Below are 24860 nucleotides of genomic sequence, written 5' to 3'. Positions count from 1 at the left end.
AAATTCTTGCAAACATTTTTTTCTAGCACTTAAAATAAAATTTCTGGGCAAGACTGCCATTGGTTTTACAGGAGGCATGAACACTGAGCAAAGGAGAAAAAGTACCCTCAGTGGCCACAGGTGGATAATGAGTCTATCATACACCCTGGGGCCTGGGGAGACCTTACCCCAACCACGTATACTGGGTATGGAGGAGGTGTCGTTGTCCAAAGTGACATTTGGATACTGTAACAAAGGAAGGCGAGAACAAAATACATGTGTACATATGTACTTTATCATTTTCATTAAAAGTTATATAGGTTAGTGTTTATTTAGCCAAAAAAAAAAAAAAAAAAACATAGGTCTTGAACATATACTGAATATATATGGTCCCCCATTAAGGGTTAAAGCATCTGTAAAGGAGATCACTTTATTTACATTTAGGTCACTTAACTGAGCATATGGACTAAAGGGGCAAAGAGCTCAGCAATCTGGACATGTTTATAAAGGGTGGGATAGAATTAATTTTCCGGAATGTTATTATAGTTCAGGATTTGTTATCAAAGGGCTCAGTGACAGCACAGGGTAACCACACAGTGTAATCCAGATGAGAAGAATTGAGAGCATGGAGAAAAAAATAAGCAGTGATATGAGAAGAGTAAGTATCCTAAGAAAAAGTCATGTGGAAGAAATGACAGCAGGGTTCATCTTGTCAGCTGGAGGAAAGAAAGATGAGGAAGGTTACAGAAGTTGCGTGCACTAGGTAGATTGGCTGGACCACAGAAAGATTCAGAGATGCTGTCCAAACCTCTCGGTTGCCAATTTTTTTTTTAATCTGTTGGATCTGGGTAGTATAAATACCTGTGTTTTATAAAAGCGAGATTATTTTCATTAACTTACGATTAAAGCTAGGATAGCCTAGTTAGAGTGACCGATATTGTAAAATAAAATGGAGAATTTGAGAATCAGTTGTGTTGTTGGAAATGTAGATTGGAAATTAAGTGAATAATCCCAACACTGAGGGCATCACATGGCTGCAGTTGAGCGAAATAAGCGAGTTCAAGAGAAAGGTGAGTTTTGTGACACCATCTGTTCAAATACTCTTAGAACCGTTAGAACTTCCCGGTCGAGCAAGAATAAGGGTTAGAAAGAGTCATCTGGAAGCTATTTGCTTAAGTTTGCTAACGTCAACAACACAAGAGCAACATTACACTTTAGCAAGTTGAGGGAGCAGATCGGAACCGCTTGCTTTCAGTTCAGAAGGTACCGTAGAGAAACAAGTAGAGAGAATTTTGTAGGATGTTTGGCAGATAATAAAATAGTATCTGAAATTAAATTTTATCCCAAATTAAAAATAATGCAGGTGACATGGCATTCGTAACCGAGATCATTTGCATCATTTTGAACCCAGTTTCTTAGGGCTGGCGTCTCAATGTGGGACTACCGTGAAAACTTCAGAAAATGTATTCTTCAAATAAACGCACAGACACACTTAAACTAACATATTGTATTATTGAATTCCAAACTCTGTCTTGACAAATGGACTGTAAAAAATGAATCATCTTCTAAAACCTGCAGACCCCCTCCAGTGAGCGAACTTGCTGCCAGAGGCACAACAGTTGGTGTCATTTCTGCAGCGGCCATCAATCAGAGTATCGTGTACTCCATTGTCTCAGGAAACGAAGAGGGTGAGTGGATCCTCAGTCTCTGTTTTCGCCATAAACTAACAAACTGGGCTCTGAGATTCATTTTGGATTGAATTACTACTTACCCCATTTTTCTAATAAAATCCTCTCCAACTTAAAAGTAATTGGTATATTTGGGGTGCCTGGGGGGGCTTAAAAGTAATTGGTATATTTGGGGTGCCTGGGGGGCTCAGTCGGTTAAGCGTCTGACTACGGCTCAGGTCATGATCTCGCAGTTCGTGCGTTCAAGCCCCGCTTTGGGCTCAGAGCCTGGAGCCTGCTTTGGATTCTGTGCCTCTCTCTCTCTCTCTCTCTCTCTCTCTGTCTCTCTCTTTCTCTTTCTTCCCCTCCCCCGCTTGTGCTTCCTGTTGTCTACCTGTTGTCCTGTTTTTCTCTTTTGATAAACTGGACGGCCAGGCATGTCGTAAGCGGTCAGGAAAGAGTCAATATACATGTAGTAAGTACATAAAGATTCAATATTAAATATTTATATGAATGAATATAAATAAATGCCGTTAAGCAATTTTCAAGGAAATTCTAAGTGTTTCAATGACCAACCATTAACTAGAAATTGCTCTCCCTGCAGCCAATGCTCACATCTTACTTTTCTTGCTGCCTTTCTTCTTTGTTCCCACTGTGCTGTTATGCCCCCTCCCTAAATATTACCAATGTCTAATGCCCCCTAGGATGTGGAGGACCATCCAAATCTACTGTGACTGATTGAGTGTGCAGTGCTTCCCAAATGTAATTGACTGATGAGACATTGATTTCCAGGAGAATCTCAAAGTAACTGTAAAATCAGGGTATTCACGTAAGGATGCACTGATGATAATCTGAAGTTTGTGAAAGCCTCCTGTCACTTTCACGTATTACGTATTGCATTTATTTATTTTTGAAAGACAGAGTGTGAGTGAGGGAGGCTCAGAGAGAGAGGGAGACACAGAATCAGAAGCAAGTTCCAGGCTCTGAGCTGTCAGCACAGAGCCCGATGCAGGGCTCGAACCCATGTACCGTGAGATCATGACCTGAGCCCAAGGCAGAGGTTTAACCGACAGAGCCACCCAGGCACCCCTCACACATTACTCTTGTTACAAGAAGTGATTTAGGGGCGCCTGGGTGGCTCAGTTGGTTAAGCATCCGGCACTTGATTTCAATTCAGGTCATAATGTCACAGTTCATGAGATCGAGCCCTGCACTAGGCTCCGTGCTGACAGCATGGGGCCTGCCTGAGAGTTTCTCTCTCTCTCTCTCTCTCTCTCTCTCTCTGCCCCTCCCCCACTCACTTTCTCAAAAATACACTCTAAAAAAAAAAGAAGTGCTTTTAAAATCACAGGGCTTTTAAAGCGACTTTTTAATTTTCCTCTTATAGTGTGAAGGAAATGATCAAGAAGCTGTGTTTTAACTGCAGGTCTGTTTGGAATCCACAACATCACGGGTGTTATCTATGTCAATGCCCCTCTGGATTATGAGACAAGAACGAGCTATGTGCTTCGCGTCCAGGCTGATTCCCTGGAAGTGGTCCTCGCCAATCTCCGAGTTCCTTCGAAAAGTGAGTCATGTTACTTCGGCACTTTTAAGAATTTTGGGGTGCTTCTGCTCATTTCCTAATGAAATACACATGTCTGAAAGTTATCAGGGGAGAGCTTGGGAGACCATCAGCACTTAGGGCTGACTCCACATCCGCTTCAGCCACTGAGGCAGGACAGTACAAGGAGCGATTTCGTACTCCTGAAATATCAAGGCAATAACATGCCATCTCCAGATTTTGTATACGCTATTGTTAGAATAACCTTTATTCTCAGTCTCACCGTAAGACTGGTAAACTCTCTGGAATGTACTGTTAACGGGAGGGGATTGTTCGACATTCTCTGAATTGTGTGGCTTCTTGTACTTACGGATTTTCTTAAGTGCAGAGGAAAATGTGGAAAATGCATCTTCAAACAGCGACTAACATATATTGTAAATTATGCATGGCGTGATATTTAACTCACATCCATTTCTAGGAGATGAAAATTATTATTCCTATTTTACAAAGACAAGATAAGAAAAGGTTAAGTGACTTTTTTAAAAATGACACTGCAGGTAAATGAAAACCTGGAGATTGAAGCTCACATCTTTTCACTCCAAAATCTTTCTCCCGCACCTGTCTGTGGATGCACAGGAGAGCAAGTAAAGCCAATTTGTGAAGGGACCCAGCAGAGGTTCTGGGAGATGTTACTAATAACGAGAGAAAGGCTGGTCTTTTCCATCCACACAGGTACTACTCCTTTGCACTTCAGGGAGTTCATCTTTTTATAATCACACCAACTTTTAAACAGTATAGAAGACCAGAGAAAAATCTAATCTAACCATTGGTACAACAGAGGCCCAGAGAGAGGGTGAAATGGGACTCTGAAACAGTGACCTTTGGCTCCACGTCCTTCCCGTGCTGGTGCTCCTTCAATCAGCATCTGTAGGCTCTTTCCATAATTTGGCTATTGTTGAAAGTGCTGCTGTAAACACTGGGGTACGAGTGCCCCTATGCATCAGCACTCCTGTATCCCTTGGGTAAATTACGGAAAGAGCCTAAAAGTCCATCAACTGATGAATGGATAAAGAAATTGTGGTTTATATACACAATGGAATACTACTTGGCAATGGGAAAGAATGAAATATGGCCTTTTGTAGCAATGTGGATGGGACTGGAGAGTGTTATTCTAAGTGAAATAAGTCAGTCAGAGAAAGACAGATACTGTATGTTTTCACTCTTATGTGGATCCTGAGAAACTTAACAGAAGACCATGGGGTAGGGGAAGGGAAAAAAAAGTTAGAGAGGGAGGGAGACAAACCATAAGAGACTCTTAAAAACTGAGAATAAACTGAGGATTGATGGGGGGTGGAAGGGAGGGGAAGGTGGGTGATGGGCATTGAGGAGTGTACCTGTTGGGATGAGCACTGGGTGTTGTATGGAAACCAGTTTGACAATAAATTTCATATTAAAAAAAAAGGAAAAAAAAATCAGCCTCTGTAGAAGGGGGAGCAGGGAAAAGGAAGAGTGAGTGAGAGGCCCCAGCAGGATGCAGGTGCCAGAGGGAGAGAGCTCCAGGCAGTGTGAGAAAGGAGACCAGGCGATGTGCCCTCGAATCTCCTCTTCCAGGTCAGTAGTGGATGGTCATGACAATAATGACTCCTGATCTAGGTAGAGAGCTGCACCTTGCTCGTAAAGGTACAACCAAGTCATTTGAAAAAAAAATCAGATTATACAGGGTGTACCTTTGGAATTAAAGGAATTAAGTTGTGTTCAGTGATTATTCATCACTTGCATAATCAAATTGTTTAAAAATAGCAGGCCAGGGGCACTTGGGTGGCTCAGTCAGTTAAGCATCCGACCAGCTCAGGTCATGATCTCACTATTTGTGAGTTTGAGCCCCTCATGGGGCTCTGTGCTGAACTCAGAGCCTGGAGCCTGCTTCGGATTCTGTGTCTCCCTCTCTCTTTCTGACCCTCCCCTGCTTACAGTCTGTCTCTCTCTCTTTCAAAAATAAACACTAAAAAAATTTTAAATAGCAGACCAGTTTCTTCAGTTTTTAAAATCTTTAAGCTGCAGGCAATTATATTTTTATAAAATATAGAGGAAGCTTCAAATTGTCAACTGAATTGTCTAAACCAGGAGTCAAAAAGTTAGAGTGGTTCTAAATTATATAATGTAAACTACCTTCTTGCAACTAAGAAAAATATGAAAGCTATTTGAAAACTGTATTTGCCATCTTTATTTGAAAAAAAAAAAAAAAGAAACAGATTTAGAAAGAAAAACCTAAATATATAGGTTGTGGAACTTGGCAGTTTTCAAGAAACAGCTCCAAATTCTCGGAATAAAGACAAAGCGATAACTTTTATGTGAGTGTGTTACAACTAGTTCTCGTTACTTTAATGTAAACCTAAGGCTAATAAAAATTTAGCTAATGTACCCATTAGTGTTCTTACACGTGCCCAAGTTTGCCTGTAGAACTGAGACCAGTTATCAGGTTCCTGAATTAGCCTCTCAGAAGTGAATGAAGTCTAAAAGCTAAATGTTGGTTTGTTTAATGCCTGATGCTTTTAATATTGTTATTAACATTTCGTGACTGACCTCTGCCTCGTGAGTCTGTAATACAAACTCATATATTTAAATCACTGTTTCACTTATTAATGACTCTTAATGGCCTATAATCAACCTCTAGTTCATTAGCTATACAAAAATAAGAACATTATGTAAATTAGGTTAATTAATTAATGGTCTAAAGGTTTATCCCTGCTTTAGAAGTAGCTGTCCCGTGGTCTTCAGCCATATGTCATATGAATAAAGTAATAAAGAAGGGAGATTTGATTCATTAAAGTATTTTATCATAATTCCTTTACCAAGAATTTATTAATGAAATCATTTGCAAAGTAAGTTTTATGACTATGCTGTAACTGAACTTAATATTTAAATGCAATTTCATATTTAAAGTAGGACCATTTCAGAACTCATTTCATAATTTTGACCCTAGGAATATTGGAAACATGCTAATCTTTTACTGCAGACATTTCAAACATACATAAAATTCCAGAGAGGATTATAATGACTCTCCAAGTGGCGACTACCCAAGTTCATTACCAAGTCCCCAGAAATGCTCTCACCCACTCCCTCCCTTATTATATTGAAGCAGGTCAGACACACAATATTTCATCCGCAAAATATCTCAATATGTGTCTCTTAAAAATAAGGACCCAAAACTTAATCATAATACCATTATTACTCTCCCAAAATTAATAAAAGTCCCTCCATATCATTGAATATCCAGTCAATATTCATATTAAAGAATTACTCATATCAGAATCCTAATGTATTAGATCCATCTATTATGATTGGTTGAAAAGGGTTTTAAGTGTCTCTGTTAAAATATAGGCTTCACCACCACCACCTGATTTGACTCCCTCTGATGTTTATTTGTTCAAGATTTCGGGGGCGCCTGGGCAGCTCGGTGAGTTGAGTGTCAGACTTCAGCTCAGGTCATGATCTCATGGCTCGTGAGTTAGAGCCCCATGTCAGGCTCTGCTCTGACAGCAGGGATCTTGCTTGGGATTCTGTCTCTCTCCCAATCTCTCTGCCCTCCTTGGCTCATGCTGTCTCTCTATCAAAATAAATAAACATTCAAAGGAAAAGAAACCAGATTTCTGAAGAGTGGGTTTCAACTATTGAATCTTTAAGGGGCCACTTCAGATCTTGTTCTGTCTCCTTTATTTCCTGTAAAATGGTAGTGAGAGCTAGAGGCCCTGTTTGATTAACTGTTTTCTGGGTTTTTTGGTTGGTTTGTTTTTTTTTTTTTTTTTTTTGGTTTTTAACAAATGAATTGTAGGCAATATTCACTGCTTCCTTAAAGAGGCACAGCAGTCCCTGTGACTCTCCTGATGGTTACAACCCCGATAGTCATTTCCTATCCATTCCTTCCTTCCATTTCTTCTGCATTTATTAGCCAGATATTTCCATAAAGAGAAACTTCTCCATATCAAATATTTAATCACCCCAACATCCTCCTCCTGTAGGAAAGACAGGGAAAAAAAATGTTTGATTCTTCCCTTTTATTTCTTGTTTTCAAAATAATGCACTGATTCACTCTCCTACTCCAAATGTGACCGCTGCAATAACAAATGTTTTGGGTTTTATGGGCCATATGGTCTCTGTTGAACTACTCAGTTCTGTTGCAGCTTGAAAGAAGGAGAGACAGTATGTAAACAAAATGGCGGCTGTACTCCAACAAAATTCTACCTGTCCAACCAGGCTGTGGCTGGACTTGACCTTTGTTGTGACTCTTACTTTTACTTTACATAATCCACTTGGCCTCCCCCTCTTCTGTCTGTGTATCTCCTCCTGTGAGCAATGCTTCTGTTTCATCCACTTCCTTTTCCCACATTTCTAATCTGAAGAAATACTGTTTTATCCCTGTTAATAAGATAATCAGTCATTGAACTGTCTACAGTTTATCCTGTAATAGACTCCTCAGAGTAGGATTATAAGAACGGCATTTCCTATATCTTTGTGCATTAATGACAGTTTATCTATGGACCTGGAAATTGAATGTAATTTGATTAGATATAAAAGCCTCAAATCATATTCTTTTCATTGGTCTTAAATATTTCACTCTGGATTTTTCTTCCATGGAGTATTACTGTCAAAAAGAATAATGACAAACTTTTTTTTTTCCCAAGTGAGTGTTTGTCTTATTTCTGAATTTCCAAGGAATTTACTCTTTTTCTTTAAAGCTCAGTAGTTTTATTGGAATGTGTCTTGCAATTGGCTATTTTGAGTCATTTTCTACATATATACATAGCATATGCATTCAACTCTTATTTCAGAAAACATTTCAATTCTAATTTTTAAAATATTTTTGTTTCACTAACTCGGTTTTCATCATAGGAGACCCCTACTATATAAATGATGAATATTCTCCTATCTTTTATATCCCTTTATCTCATATCTCATTAATATCTCTCTTAATTACATTTAAATATTTTTAAGATTTTAATTTGAGTTTTTCTAAAGTCTGATACACATTTTCCTTTCACGGTTTCTGTTTTTTCCTAAATAATTTTAGTTTGTTTCAACATACTACAGTACAGCTTGAATATTTTTTCAAACGCCTTGATGTTTTAAAAGCTATTATTTTGCTCACTGTTCTTTTTTTCCTTGTGGGCTTTAAACATAGCCTTTTTCAAGTTTTCATGTTTAAGTGAAATTAGATTCTCCATACTTTTAAAAGAGGTAAATGGGCTAAGATAGCTTTGCTAGCCCTAGAATATTATTTCAGATATTTTCACAAAGTGATAAAGAAAACATTATCCTTCTACTTTTAGAAATATGCTTGCCTTTTCTGTTTGTTTGTTTTTTTTAATGTTGATTATTTTTGAGACAGGGAGTGTAAGCCAGGGAGTGGCAGAGGATCCGAAGTGGGCACCAAGCTGTCAGCACGGAGCCCAATTTGGGGCTCCAACTCTCCACCATGAGATCGTGAGCTGAGCCCAAGAAGTTGGAGGTGTAACCGACTGAGCCGCCCAGGCCCCCTTAGACATCTGCTTGCTTTTAACTGCATTCCCACATTCACTGAAGAAACTTTCTCTCTCTTTTTTTCCCCTCTTTTGCCCTCATTGTCGCCGCCCTGCTCAGTTTCTATTTTGCTCTCAGTGTTTTCTCCTTTCTCGTCAGCGTGGAGGCTGCCCCTTTGCTTTTATGTTGCTGTAGTCACCTTTCCATTTCACTGGCTCCCACGACGGCAGAAATGTTTGGCCTTCCCTCCACCTCCTTAAAAACAGGTGCCGTTTTCACACTTGCTGGTAAGGCAGAGAACTTGATAATGCGGAGAGCTGTTTTCTCTGCTCATCTTCTGTGGTTTGGAGCTTAGCTTGTTGCCATATTTAGCTGGGGATATTATCTGTTTTTGGTGTGATTGCTAGGATATTACTCTAATTACATAAACGTGAAGGTGAGGAGACTTGGTGTCGGAGGACTCCCACAAAAACAACTCTCCATGTGAATAATTTAGTTCCATGGCTGTTGACACAGAGACTCCTGGGTCACGGCGTTAGGACCTCAGTGCTCAGGATGAAAGTACCAGCTGGAGGATCAGCACAGAGGTCGGCATACAGTGCGGGTCCCAGAGCTCCAGACCCCACAGGCAGGTGCAAGGCCAGGGAAGAGGGCACTGGGTGGAGGGCATGGCAGGGAAGCAACAGGAGCTCGGAGATGCAGCCACTTTTATAGCAAACAACAGCGGTCTTCCTAGAAAGGGGGACCAGGGAAATTGCTGGACCATGCAACGCGTGTCTGCAAGACAGCATCTCACTTCTCAGAATTGCCAACCGCATAAAGAGTTCTGTGCCCCGGTGGGGGAAAAAGCCCGGGGCATCACAGTGTTGGCACAATCAGCATGACACATGGAGGCTGAAGACCCTACCCCCCCCACCCCGCCCCGCCGCCCAGGGAATTCTGTCCCCAGGACTTGACCATCCAAATCCCGATCTCTTTTTAATGAGGCATGATTCAGGAGGATTGAAATATTACATTTCACCTTAATCATCTTCTTCAGATCCCTAAATGCACATTTTAATCCAAGGATATTTGAAATGATTGTTGAATCAGTGGAATTGTTTCACGGTCGATGGATTTTGGAGAATGAGAGCTCTGGGACCCTCTGCAGCTTTCATACTGTGCTAGCTGATACCCAGTTTAGGATTCGGTTTTTACTCACATGCTTTAGATTTCCCATATAGGGCTTCTAGATATATTTTCCTTTCCTTAACTGCTTTTATCATTAAACCCCACTAATTATACTGGGAAGTTGTAATAAATATATGATCAAATGAATGATGTATAGAAGAATCCAAATTAACAGAAAGCATTTTTAAAGAGCAAATTTTCCAAGAATGGAAAAATAAACATGAAAAGAAAGGGTCTAGTTCATTAGCTTACTGCTAAAGTAAAAGTAGGTGACACAAATTGTATCCCAATAAGCCACACATATGATAGGTTCCTCTCTTTTTCCCACAACTTCCTATTTAACAAACTGTGGGATTAACGTATCACTGACTAGTCTAGGACGTAGAGAGAATTGTTTGTCTTTGAGGGCTAGGCCATCCCACTGCCTTGATGGTGATTATTAGTATTTACAATATGCCAGGCATTATAATAGGGTTTTAGGGCACAGAGATATTGAAATGAAGTTGCTATTTCCAAAATCCTTTTTCCCATTGCCAGACAGACCATGCACCATGCACCATGCAATGACTACACTATTAGGGATCCAGTGGCTGCTGGGGATCCCAGCACAACGTAGCACAAAAGAATGAACAGCTAATGTGTGGGATAATCGAGAAGTCTTTTCAGAGGGATTGATCTGTGAGCTGTATCCTAAAGAATGAGCAGAAGAGATTTGAAAGGATACCTCCAAACACTACTAGTGAGCATGTATTAGAAATGATGACGGAGCGCCTGGGTGGCTCAGCTGGTTGAGCGTAGGACTCTTGGTTTCTGATCGTCTCATGAGCTCACAGTCCAGGAGATCAAGCCCCGCCTTGGGCTCTGTGCCCACAGCGTGGACCCTGCTTGGGCTCCCTCTCTCGATGCCCCTCCACTGCTTGTGCTCTTGCTTCCTCTCTGTCTCTCAAAATAACTAAACTTAAGGAAAAAGAAATAAAGAAATGAAAAGAAGATAACTCTTAAATTGGAAGTTTGGAAAACAGTACCAAGATAGGGGCGCCTGGGTGGCTCAGTCAGTTGAGCATCCGACTTTGGCTCAGGTCATGATCTCATGGTCCGTGAGTTCAAGCCCTGCATCGGGCTCTGCGCTGACAGCTCAGAGCCTGGATCCTGCTTTGCATTCTGTGTCTCCTTTTGTCTGCCCCCCTCTCCTCTGAAAAATAAATAAAGCATTATTATTTTTTTTTTAAGTACCAAGATACAATTGACCTAAAATGACCAAGAGACGTGCAGGAAATAGATACAGATTGTCAAAGATATTTAAGATAAAAACAAACAGATCAGTAGTTTACCACTCTATAAACCCTTACTCCCAAGGAGAATAAAAATGATCAAGTGAATGGGGAGTTAGAAAGGACTTTATCTGAAATATTCCTTTGGGGGAAAAAGGTTGTAAAATTTTGTTTGTGTGCCGTTCCCAATACATCCATCCCCAGAAAAGGGGATGTGAGAGTAGGAAGTCTTCGATCTCAAGTGTATAACGTTAGTGACGAGGAAGAACACATGAGTCCATGTCCCAGAGCTGTCAGCGAGGGACTGGAGTGCCCACAGCTATGAGGACAGCTGGCAGGGTAGAGCTGTGGCCACATGAGGACGAGCCTGTGCTTGTGGGATGACGCAGGCAGAGAACCGGTGAATGTGGTCCAGATCTGGGACACCGACGAATGCTAGCTTTTGTCAAAGTACAGAACAATCACCTGGACGGCGGCAAAAAGCAAAAAGCAGAATGTGGAAATGGACTGCCGCCTCCGTCTAAAGGGACGAGACAGAGCCAACTGAAATGCACGTCCCAAGCCCGGGTGCTTGCAGAGGGCACGCCCGTGCTCAGAGCGCCCCGCCACCACGTCTGCTTGAAACACAGGTCCGGCCCCAGGGGGTCTGACCATCTCACAACAGCAGTGTTGAAGTGGGAACCTTCCTGCCTCCCTCACCAACCTTTCCTCCTCAGCCGCCAGGGCCGGAGTGTTATGCCACAGCAGCCAGAGAACAGTGACGAGGCTGATTAGTAAGGAAAAAAGAAGTCTCTTGGGGCACCTGGGCGGCTCAGTGGGATGAGCACCTGACTTTTGATTTCAGCTCAGGTCGGATCTCACGGTTTGTGAGTTTGAGACCTGTGTCGGGTTTAGCACTGTCAGTGCAGAGCCTGCTTGGGATTCTCTCCCTCTCTCTCTGTCCCTCCACTTCTCTCTCTGTCTCTCTGTCTGTCTCTCTCTCTCTCTAACTAAATAAATACATAAGCTTAAAAACATAATAATTTAAAAAAGTCTCTTACAACCTCTTCCCCAAAGGCAGGAGACTCTCCAGTATCATATCTCAACTGGGGAGGAAGAAAATTTTACCTTTAAATTAAATTTGAAGTATTGATTAATTTATTGAACTAGGTTACTTTTTTTAATGTTTATTTATTTTTGAGAGATGGAGACAGAGCCCGAGCAGGCAAGGGGCAGAGAGAGAGGGAGACACAGAATCTGAAGCAGGCTGTAGGCTCCAAGCTGTCAGCACAGAGACTGATGTGGGGCTCGAACTCATGAACCATGAGATCATGACCTGAGCGAAGTCAGATGCTTAACCGACTGAGCCACCCAGGTGCCCCTGAACTAGATTATTTTTAACTTAACCATGATTATAGTACTTTCTTTTTTTTTATTTTATTTTTTATTTTTTTTTAATTTACATCCAAATTAGTTAGCATATAGTGCAACAATGATTTCAGGAGTAGATTCCTTAGTGCCCCTTACCCATTTATCCCATCCCTCCTCCCACAACCCCTCCTGTATAGTACTTTCTGTTAATTAAAAATGTTTGCTTTTTTTTAGTATCAGGAGTAGCCTGAGCTTTTGTTCAGCTGCAGGAAAAAGGCTGCCCCAAAATCAGTAGGATGAAAGGAAGAGCAGAAAAGACAAAATAGACTTTTATAGTTGTACTCTTTATGTCCATGTGAAGCATACCATTTCGCCATGGCTGGAGAACAGAATATAGTTTAAACATTTTTTAAATTGTTTTTGAACGTTTATTTATTTTTGAGAGACACAGAGTACAAGCAGGGGAGGCGTAGAGAGAGAGGGAGACACAGAATCCGAAGGAGGCTCCAGGCTCTGAGCTGTCAGCACAGAGCCCGATGCGGGGCTCGAACTCATGGAGTGTGAGATCAGACCTGAGCCAAAGTCAGACGCTTGACCACCTGAACCGCCCAGATGCCCTTAAGCATTTTTAATGAATTTAAACTACTGGAGGATAGGGATTTTTGTCTGATTATTGCAACATTCCAGGAGCCTAAAGGCATAGCAGAAAAATATAGTCAGTAAAGTTTTACCCAGTAAATGAGCAAGTCTGGAAAAAGAAGGCTGGATTATGAAGGGATTTGGCTATCAGGCTAATGGTATGCACCCATAGAACCCACCCATTATCCCCATTTAGTTCTCTTCTGCTGGCCCCATTCTCTCAGGTCTCCATATTTTCCTGCTTGCCTCTCGTATTGAGCATTATTTTTGTTCAAATAAGTGTCTTCATTTCGTGAAAGAAAGACAATCATGAAGGTATTCATGTTTTTCATGTTATTTCAAAATTCTGAGTCCCCTTTTGTGCCTACGTTCTCCGTCTCCGCAGACCAGCTCGGTCTCTCCTGTCTTTTCAGGATGGAACGTCACTGTTCCCAGAGAGACCCCGAGGGTCCTGCGTCCAGAACACATTCCACGGACACTTATGTCTGTATTCCTGCCACTAAGTCATCGCCATGTGTTTATCCTGATGTAGAGAAAGAACTCTAATATGCACCTTTATAACTAGCTCCTAGCTGGATAGTTTGATTTGTGGGATTCCACAACTGAAATGCAATTTTTCTTTTATGGTAAAGTTATAATTATCTTTAAGTGTGGAAGAAAAAAAAAGCAGCTTTTTATAAATGTAGCCTTGTGTTGTGATTCAATAGCTGGCCTTTCAATCAGGAATAAATGACAGGACAATTAAGATAAACCTTAAATGGGTGATAAAACAACTCAAATGCTATTGATTTCATTTTATAGTTTTGCTTCAGGGTACATGCTTGTAATACATTTCATTTCCTTGGCTTTTCTGGTTCTAAACAGAAGGTCTGTGACAAGTAATGCTAATGACTCTTTACCCGTGATTGACCGACTCACAAAGCATTCCTCATGCAAGTTGGGTGACAACATCGTAGCATCTCACACGTTATTTTTAGTCCTGAAATCCCAGATATGTTCCAGGTCTTATACTTGTTCAACAAATATATAACCATGAGTTTAGAAACTATATTCATATACTTTACTAATTTCAAACTTGGAGATTACATTATGAAAACTAATACCGTTATATCCTTTATTGTATTTTTGTCGCTAACATTCTAGGTATCTTCTATAAACACACAGTTAAAACAATTACATTCTAATGAAACAAAACTTTATCTGTCCAAGAAAACAACTGAATAGTGCAAAATATCTTTGCTTGGAAAAACAATTTTAAAAATTCTTATTAAATTTTATTAATACATTTTGGAAACCAAGTGCATTCACACAATATTCTTCCATTGACCCCGAAAGTTATTTGTTGAACCCATGACAAAGATTGTTATCAACCCTTCTAAATAGAGTGCAGATTATAATACATGTTTCTTCACATGTATTATGAAGAAAAAGTCCTGTTTCATGAGGAAATCATTTTATATCCCTTCCATGGTCAAATAAAACTAAAATACTTAAAAGGGTCTAGGAATGAATAAAATTGTTCTCCTTAACTTATACCTAAGATTAAGCCCCAGGGCCTAAAGACAGGTGATACAATTTCTTTATTCTTGGGGACTTCTATTTAATTAATATAGTTAATAATTTAATTTTTTCCTTGCCCTTTCAAGCAGAATTTAAATTGAGTTTTGAATGGAGCCCATTTAGTGATTCACAAATATTTTTGCAAACTTGAATTCTGTTTCTGAGAGCAACAATCATTCCATTAATAATAAAGCCCCAAACTATGCAATAGAAACTCTATACCTTTTGCTTCAAAAAACTCCCGTTTCAATAGAGGCAAACTAAGCTCCGGCAAATGCTCATGAAACTATGCACAGCAGAAGTGAGATCTGTTAAATCGTAGATATTACAGAAGTAGCAGCATTTCCAGAAATGGAAAACAGAAACAACTCTCTGGATAACATAAGCATAAAATTTATCTTGCCTATTACAAGTACAGGGGAAATTATCAGAATTTTTGTGTTGAATACCTTGACTCCTCATATTGTTGATGAGTATATCCATTGGCCCTCTACCCGCTGTTGTTACACGACCAAGGTCCGCTATTCTCTGTAGAGTAAGGCAGCACAAGTCTTTTTCCTATTTTGCTAAAGATTTGGATAGCTATTACATCATTGTATTTATTTTTATCCCTTATAACAAATAGAAAGTGAACATTCTTTTCTCTTACTGACATGTTCTACTTTGACCAGTCTTAACAAGCTGACAAACTTACTGATAGGTTATTTTTAGAAAGAAAAACAGTTGCCCACTAACTAGACAAAAATAAATTTCAGCATTATGTAGTAAAAAGTATGGGGGAAAGAGCCATGCAGAAGGAATATAAGGAGGGTGAACTTTCAGAAGCTTTCATTGTCTCTCCTTGAAGGGGTTCTCCATACTGCTTAGCATTTCCTAGGTCACTGCATTCTTAATTTCCATATTGACTGAGTTCTTCCCCCTTTCTCTCAAGGAATTGCTACACCTTGTGGTTTTCGGTTACACCGTTCCCTGGTCCAAAATGTACTTCTGTCATTGTTTTCTGGACCTAATCATTTTACAAGGCTCATTTTACAGCTCTTCTCATGTTTTACCTTTCCTTAATCACCCAGGGCCCCTATCAAGTGAGGAACAAATACATCTGGCCTGTCAGTTTTCAAAGGCAAGGATGTGATATCCTGGTGCCTCAGTTTCCATCACAGAGACAACTCCGAGAATATAAAGTTTGAGATGGATCCTGGATAAAGTTTGAGACGGATCCTAAAGGAGACAATAGTATGGATGACAGTCTGGAGGAGATCAATTTCAGGGGAAAATAGTGAATACTTTTTTGTGCAATGGAGAATTTGCCTGGTTAAATATATTTGATGCCATGTGCTAACATTTTCTATCGGAAAAACCACTCTTGTGTTTTCTATTGCTCTACTCAACTTTGCCTCGTTGACATCTATTATTTATATTAACAGTAACATTGTACTTAACTCTTAGATCTTGTTATGACTGACTTTGGCCAACATTTATGTCATTCTTACCTGGAATAACTAATAGAGCCATAATATTATTATTATTCTCAGTGATTGTGACTTGTTAAGCATATGAAGTGACAATAGAATATTAGATATATGGCAAAATAACAGAATCTAGTGCATTCCAAAATAAAAGCTGTGAATTCATATACAGTATGGGCTACAGAATACTATGCTATTTTTATCCTGAAATCAGGTGTCACTTACCTTCGATTACATGACATGGATTGGTAAGTTTTTGTGGTTCCTCTTGTAATTATATTATTCTTTGACTGACACTAGTGTCCATAATTAGAATTACATAGTCAAGGTAATTTATATTAAAGGCATAAAAACTTGGCCTATAATTCTTATTTCATTATACAGGAAAGATGTGTACCTTATTTTTAAGAATGATATCCTAATTTGTGCTAATAGACACATCAAGAGATATGTAAGAACAAAGGAAGCCAAGAAATTATATATGTGGGTGTGTGGGGGGGGGAGTGTGTGGGTATAGTTATATACCTAAATATGATATACACTTTCACAGTTATATATATATATATACACACACATATATATATATGTATGTGTATATATATATATCATTATATAAATATACATATACACACACACACACATATATATATTTTCAAACACACTAATACATTTTAAGTTCTTGTTTTACTTACAGCAGCTATGATCCTTTTGTTTTCTGAAACACATCTAATATGATTAGGTTTCCTGTCACCTGGCCCCAGAAATATTATCTAATGTTGGAGGGATCATGATAAAACCGTACATTAAACAACTATGTTGAGTACTTGAAAGGCATAAGCATTTTTTTCTAAATGCTGTAAGGGCATAAGTGCCTATAAAGGGAGATCATGGTCTTCAAAGGGTCTCCCTTCCCGTGGAGAAACCATGTTGTGCAAGTATAAAAACACGTAGTAGCACCAAGAAAGTATGTGGCCAATTGATGTGAGAGAGGCATAGACATCCATGGTTTGAGTTTAAACAGAATAAATCACTGTGGTAGACTAAATCGTTTATAGGTTAAGCTGGGAAATGAAAGACTTAGCTAAAGCAATACCTGGTTTTGTCTGCTAATCCATTCTGTTAGGGTAAGTGGAGAAAAGGAAGGACAGAGGACTGAGAGAGGAAATTGGAAGGAAAAGCTGGGGGAAGGGATTTACAAGGTGAGTCCAGAGGACAGTGACCAGCATAGTGGTAGCAGAGAGTTAATGAGAAGAGAAATGGGAAGCAGAAACGTATAGGAAAAATCAGAAAGCCGTGTTCAAAATATGCACAGTTCAGGAGTACCTGGGGCGGGGGGCGGGGCAGCGCTCAGTCATTTAAGCCTCTGACTTTGGCTCAGGCCATGATGTTGCAGTTCGTGAGTTCAAGCCCCTCGTTGGGCTCTGTGCTGACAGCTCAGAGCCTGGAGCCTGCTTTGGATTCTGTGTCTCCCTCTCTCTCTGCCCCTCCCCAGCTCATGGTCTGTCTCTCTCTCTGTCTCTCAAAAATGAATAAATGTTAAAAAAAAATTAAAGGTACATGTATAAATATACAGAAGAAGATTTATTATAAGGGGTTGGCTCACATGATCTTGGAGACTGAGAAGCCCCATGATCACCTGTGTGCGGGCTGGAGGCCTAGGAGAGCTGGTGGTGTGGTTCCAGTCCAAACCCAAAGGCCCGAGAACCAACAGAGCTAATGATAAAGGTGGAAGCTGCGGTGTGAGTCTGGAGGCCTAAGGACCAGGAGAACCAATGTCTGAAGAAGAAGGATGACCCAGCTCAAGCATAGAGCAACTTCATCCTTCCTCCATCTTTCTCTACTGTTCAGCCTCAGCAGATTCGATCATGTCCACCCACACTGGGGAGGGTGATCTTCTGTACCTGGTCTGCTGGTTCAAATCTCAAAACATCCTCACAGATGCACTCAGAAAGAATGTGTTACCAGCTATCTGGGCTTCTCTTAGTTTTGTCAAGTTTGACACATAAAATTAACGCTCACCAGTCAGCGAGTTGGGGAAAATGTAGGGCATATGTAAGAGAGAAGTTGACAGAGGGCGCCTGGGTGGCTCAGTTGGTTGGGCATCCAACTTCAGCTCAGGTCATGATCTCACAGTCTGTGAGTTCCAGCCCCATGTCGGTCTCTGTGCTGACAGCTCAAAGCCTGGAGCCTGCTTCAGATTCTGTGTCTCCCTCTCTCTCTGCCCCTCCCCTGCTAATGCTCTGTCTCTCTCTGTCTCAAAAATAAATAAAAACATACAAAAATTTCTTTAATAAAAAAAAAGAGAGAAGTTGATAGGACTTGATGACTGACCATAAATAGAAAGAAGAAAATCAAGGATCATCTTATATTTTTGATCCTGGGCAACATAAATTATATCTAGAAAGTAGTTGGAAATAAGAAACTGAACTTCTGAAGGATGTTCAAGACTTGGCTTATAGATTTTGGAAGATGTCATATAGAATGGGTTGCTTAGGCCAAGGGATTATTATGCCAAGGATCACTGGCATCACATGGTATAAATGTTAATGAGGTTTAACTGGGAAAATCAGGCAGAAAGGGATCAAAGAGAAAAAGCATCTGTCTAGCTTCTGTAACCCTCAGAAAGAACTTTAGTCCGCACATACTTGAACACACCACAAAAGGAGCTAAAATCAGTGGACTCATAATGGTTTGGTTCTCCATATTTAAAGAGAACTTAAAAAATGAGGATAAGGAAAAATTCATTGACCACTTTACAGTGGAGCTTCCTGGTCAAGGAAATAAGCCTTAACACAAGGGGGCTGATGAAGCCAACCAGCCTGTACCAGGGAGAGGCAGTCAGGATCCATTAAACCATCCCAGAGCCAATGACCTTGTTACTTATTAATCTGCCAGAAGAGGAGAACTGATGAGCCCTCAGGGCCCTCTGACCTTGTCTCTGTGAGGGACAGGCAGGAGAGAAGAGCAGCAAAAGACTAAATTTGAGGGAAGCCCTTCATTTAGTGAATGAGAGAAAAGAACAGCCAATTGAAGAGGCTGAGAAAAGAGGAGTAAAATTTGTGTAATAATGGCCTGTTATCCAAAGGACAGAAGGATGGTAAAAACATCAAACTTCACCGATATTCAAGAAAATTTGAAGGTGAAGAAATTACGATGGATGACACTTAGCTGACCCATACAGACACTGTGGTTCATGTCAAGTAAATAGAGAAGACTTGTTCATGGAAGAAGACAGGGAAATCATAGTAGATAAAGGATTTCTTGGTTTTATCAGCACAATAGACACAATTCATGTATTCAACAGTCCCTGATTTTATTAATTTTATATATTTATGAGCATGCCTTTCAGTTTAATTTATGTATTATGTGTATTAAAAAGCCAATGCTGAGAATGTAAGGTTTCAGAGATAAAAAGCTTAAATATAATCTGTCTTTCTTCTTCATCATACTCAAAATGCAAGTCTAGTAGTCCATTTTCTTCCAAAGCTAATTCATTCTTTATCCCCAGGAACTTTTGTAAGTTCAGTTAATCAATCTTGTCCCTTCTCAGTCTTCATATCTTATACCTAATTAGTCCCATACATAACATATTAAAAATAATTATAGACAAACAATTCAAAGGAAATCATTATTTTCAATGTTGTCACTTTTAATTTTTAAAGTCTGTTCCAGTTAGTAATTTACAACATATGCTTGCTTCAAGAATCCGTAATAGATATTCCTATATGTATGTTTTATTAAAATGCACAAGTCAGTTAGATACTCTAACCTGTCCAGGAGCTTCATTACACTTATGAAAGATTCATATTAGCTGATATTCCATAAATGCTGAGATCTGCATGAAACTAAAACATCAGAGGCAAAGAGGAATTCTGTAAAAAATATTTATTAAGGAAAATGTTATAACTCATAATTTATCAATGAAACCATTCAAAATCCAGATTACTTTGGGGTGCCTGGGTGGTTCAGTCAGTTGAGTGTCTGACTTTGGCTCAGATCACGATTTCATCATCAGTTTGTGAGTTTGATCCCCCAGTCAGGCTCTCTGCTATCAGCCCAGAGCCCGCTTCAGATCCTCTGTCCTTCCCCTCTTGTGGACTCTCTCTTTTTCTCAAAAATAAATAAATGCACAAAAAATAGCCTTAACAGAACAGCAGACAAAAGACAGATTCCTAAAAATCTAGAAGAATGAATTGTTTAAGGTCCCTAACTTTGTTATCAGACAGGCCTGAGTTCCATACACATCTCTGATCTTTACTAATATCTTTAAGCTTTAGAATCTTCAACACAATATCAGAATAAATATGTCTATTCCTTCTAAGCTGTTCGAGAATTTTAAACAAAATGATGTCTACAAAGTACTTAACTTATTAGAACATGGGAAACACCCAGTGGAAAAATCCATAGCAATTATTATCTCTATTGTTTTTATTATTGTCACTAGCTGTGATATGTTTGAGTGACACTTAAACATTAGTAATAGCATGCTGAAAGTGCTTCGTCTTCTTTTATAGATCATTGTATATAGAGATTCCGCATTTCTCTGTAAGTTCTCCATGTAACCAGTGGTTGTAGGTTGTGACATATTAGAAATGTAGTCAGGCCATCTTTTGGCATTTTTATTTTTGAATACTCTTATCTTGATAGATAAATTGATAATGTATGTACAAAAAACTAAAACTGTCAACATTTTCCCAAAAAGACTGGTGGAATTAATGCCTTTTGGTAACTTGAAAGAAAAGATCCAAGCGTTTTGTTTAGGTAGGAAGTTATAGTCCCCATTCTCTGAGGTAGACTAAGTTTTTCCCACCAAATGTACCTGGGATGCTTCTTTGGTTAGAAGCAACAGGGACCTCCTCTGACTGACTTATACTAAAAGGAACTTACCAGAAGAGTACTTGATGGCTTGCATAATCATTGGAGAATCTGGATAGGATCCAAGGAAGGACAAAATACAAGATACGCTTTGGCAATTTTGGTCAGAAACTCAGAGCACTGCTTTTTTGGACACCTTGGATCACGAACCTTCAAGCAAATGGCAGTCAGCTCAAAGGAAAGAATCTGATGAATCTGGGTTGAGACAGGTAACTTTGAACATGGGTGGGGTGCAGAGCACTGAACAAGGCACAGGCATATGGAGCTATAGTAACTCGAGGGCAAAAAGATGGAGTTCTACGTCTAAAATAAGGGAGGAAGGGATGTTGAGCAGATATATATATATATATATATTAAAAAAAATCTACTTTTTCAAATATCAATTTAGGACCAAAATGAGGTTGAGTGAGATGCTTAGGTAGGCAGTGTGGGAACAGTCACATATTATTTGAAAGTTATAGCGCTAGATTTCACTTTCTGTCATAATGAAAATCTAATTTTCATTTTTACTGGGACTGATGCTTGAAAGTTTAAGTAGCTGATTACTTGAACTTTTGATAGTTTACAAGTTTATGTTGCTTCAAAACATTATGTTTTCCTCTTAGAAGTTTTGGAAGAGATTAAAGATAATGCTTGCATTTAATGACATATTGCAGGAACTGTGAACCCCTATTTGACAAGTGTTCATTAAGTACTTTCTAAGGACTAAAATTAGCTTGTTCGTTGCACTAAATAGTTGTTGTTAAATTGCTTCTAAAATTTCTGCGACATCCTGATTATTAATATGTTGTGTACCAGATGACTAATGAGTGAAGCCAAGATCTACGGATAAAGAGTAATTAGATTATGTTTTGCAAGGTCACCTTCCTCTTTGCTCTTTTGTTAAGTGTTCACAAGTAAATCACAAATGCCTGGGGAAATACCATCTCAGAGACAAACAAGCAAACAAGTAAACAAATTCATTTTATTTTAGGGGGAAAATAGATGCTTGATCAGCATCTGCCAGAGCCTGTCGGTGCAGAAAGAGTAGAGGTGCACACAGTTTCTCTACAGGGTCCTCAGATAGAAGACATGCCATTTGGGGAAGGGCACACAAAGGAACCAATGAAGTTTATTTCAAGACTTTTCATCTCTGTGAACATTATGCTGTTCATAATTTGTTTTCCCTTTCCCCTTTCAACATATCGAACCTTAACTTTCTCTTAATTATAAAAGTGTTATCATGCCATAAAATGAGGGAAAATATATAAAGAAGAAAATAATCTATGATGCTACACTTCTGAATCTTTATAAATTTGCATATTTTCTCTCAGTCATTTTTCTTGTAGTTACACACACACACACACACACACACACACACACACAGAAATTTTGATCATGCATTCTCTGTTTAGAATCTCTAGCTTTGTATTGCCACTTAGTGTTACATCAAAAATATTTTCATGTCATTAAATACTCTTCAAGAAACACCATTTTAATGGTTGTTTAATATTATTCCATATGGACATACCATGATTTATTTACCTCTTTCCATGTTACTGAACATCTAGTTTATTTTGCAAGTGGCATTTGGAAGAAGTCATTGCTCTTTTTTTTTTTTTTAATTTTTAAATTTTTTATTTATTTTTGAGAGAGAGACAGAGTGCAAGCAGGGCGGTGGGGGGCAGAGAGAGAGGTAGACACAGAATCCGAAGCAGGCTCCAGGCTCTGAGCTATCAGCACAGAGCCCGGCGCAGGGCTCAAACCCACAAACTGTAAGATCATGACCTCAGCCGAAGTCAGACACTTAACTGACGAAGCCACCCAGGTGCCCCAGAAGTCATTGCTCTTAACCTGAGATCCTTAGAACCTAGGACTGTCCTAAAATTAAAAATCATTAGTCAGATTCCCAAGAGTCCTTTTTATGGAGACACGGTCCATCATTTCCTCCCAAATTTTCGAAACTTTATTTATACCAGAGGAGGATAAATCTAGCTGTAAGTTATAGCAGCAAATGCTATACATTGGAAGTCTTTATTTTTCTTTCTAAATGACTTATACCAATGAAGTAAATTTGCTAGTATCCTAACAGGTGCTATGTATCCTAACACACCTCTCCTGTGTGTTTCTCGTTCACTCTCTTGCTACCTGCACACATGCAACACCTCTGACATCAGGCATGTGGGCTCACCGCTCTGGAGATTCTCTGCAGCACCAGCTGGATGTCCTATAGTTCAGTTACATTCTCACACCCACCAGCCTTGGTGTAGACCCCACAGACCCCACAAGTGAAGCTCGGTCCCACAAGACTGCCTCCCACTTGAGATGCCAACTGAAAATAGCAGGTCCTGGGGTGCCCGGGTGGCTCGGTCGGTTAAGATCCCAACTCCCGATTTCAGCTCAGGTCATGACCTCGCAGTTTGTCAGATCGAGCCCTGCATGGGCTCTGCACTGACAACATGGAGCCTGCTTGGGATTCTCTCTCTCCCCCTCTCTCTGCCCCTCCCTCACTTGTGCTCTCTCTCTCTCTCTCTCTCTCTCTCAAATAAATAAATAAACATTAAAAAAAATAAAATAGTAGTTCCTCAGGTTACCCACAACTTCTGTCAGGCTTGGTTATGAACAGGAGGTTCCCATGATTCCCCATTGTTTCAATCAGTCACTGTAACAGCTCATAGAACTCAGGGAAACAGGTAGGTTTACAATAAAGCACATGATAAAGGACGCACGTGAAGGGGCAGATGAAGAGATACAGAGGGCGGGGTCTGAAAGGGTCTCAGTGCAAGTGCTTCTGTCCCCATGGCGTTCAGGTACACCACCCCCTGGGAAGGTAGCTGTGCCCACCACCTGGAAGCTCTCCAAACCACAGATTATGGGGATTTTACAGAGGCTTCGTCGCGTAAAAGGCATGATCAGCTATTAATTCCATTTCCAGCCCCATTGCCCTCCCCAGACAATGGGCAGTGAGCCTGCAGCTTCCAAGCTTCTAATCAGGGCTTGGTCTTCCTGGTGACCAACACCATCCTGAAGCTCACCAAGACTTACCTCATTGGAAAAGAAGACATTACTCTCATCCAGGAATCCCAAGGGATTTAGCAGCTCAGTGTCAGATGCTCCTATCACTCAGGAACTAGGTCTTAGACCTTCTTTGTCAGGAAATGGGGTCAAAGACTAAGTGTTAGGACAAAACATTGTCATAGCACCCCTATTTACAAGGGGTTTTAGGAGCTCAGTGTAAGCAGCCAGGGTCAGCAGATAATAGATATATATTTCTTACTGTTTCTCATATACTTATCCAAATGTGTACATGTACAGTATATATATACGTGTTCATGCATACTTCTTTAGAATGTACCCAGCATGTAAATGTTTTGAAAATAGCAGGTATGCCAAAACACTTGGCAATTTTTATGGCCAACTCTATTGCTTTACATTTTAGGGTGATGGTGAGTACCTACTTGTCCATTATAACATTTAGTCACCAGAATAATCCTCTTGTCTTTCAACAGGTTACAGGTGAGAAGGCAGGGCTTTTTCCTTGTCCGAATTCAGTCAAAAAGTACTCAAGGATGTGGAAAGGGGGTTTCTCATTTTGAATTCATGGTGTTCCTTGCCCAGTGCTCTCATGAAGAAGGGATAAAGGATATTTTCAGAAAGGACAAATAGAAACACTTGCACTGAGAAGATTTAATTTTAGCCCAGACTGTGCACATAGTCCTCTATTTCCCTGCCCCATTGTACCACTATTATCTCAGCCATGGGACAGATATAAAAAGTTGGGAAACCCTCAAAATTCCCTAGTAAAATGTTAGTTCTTCCTGTGGTTTTAGGCGTAAACTTACAA

The 24860-nt window shown here is 39.8% G+C and overlaps 1 protein-coding gene across 6 annotated transcripts in view; it reads left to right on the top strand.

Moving 5' to 3' along the window:
• PCDH15 (protocadherin related 15) overlaps positions 1 to 24860 on the top strand; it is a 1703323-nt gene that overhangs the window by 1560167 nt on the left and 118296 nt on the right. For all 6 annotated transcript variants that reach the window (XM_078434112.2, XM_078434113.2, XM_078434110.2 and 3 more), the window contains 2 exons: positions 1558 to 1667; positions 3073 to 3213. In XM_078434112.2, the coding sequence (XP_078290238.2) occupies positions 1558 to 1667; positions 3073 to 3213 (251 nt within the window). The remainder of the gene's footprint in view (positions 1 to 1557; positions 1668 to 3072; positions 3214 to 24860) is intronic.

The sequence above is a fragment of the Panthera onca genome, chromosome D2 (assembly GCF_046562875.1).
Source record: "Panthera onca isolate mPanOnc1 chromosome D2, mPanOnc1 haplotype 2, whole genome shotgun sequence".
Taxonomy (NCBI): domain Eukaryota; kingdom Metazoa; phylum Chordata; class Mammalia; order Carnivora; family Felidae; genus Panthera; species Panthera onca.
This window is presented reverse-complemented; position numbering and strand designations above follow the sequence as displayed.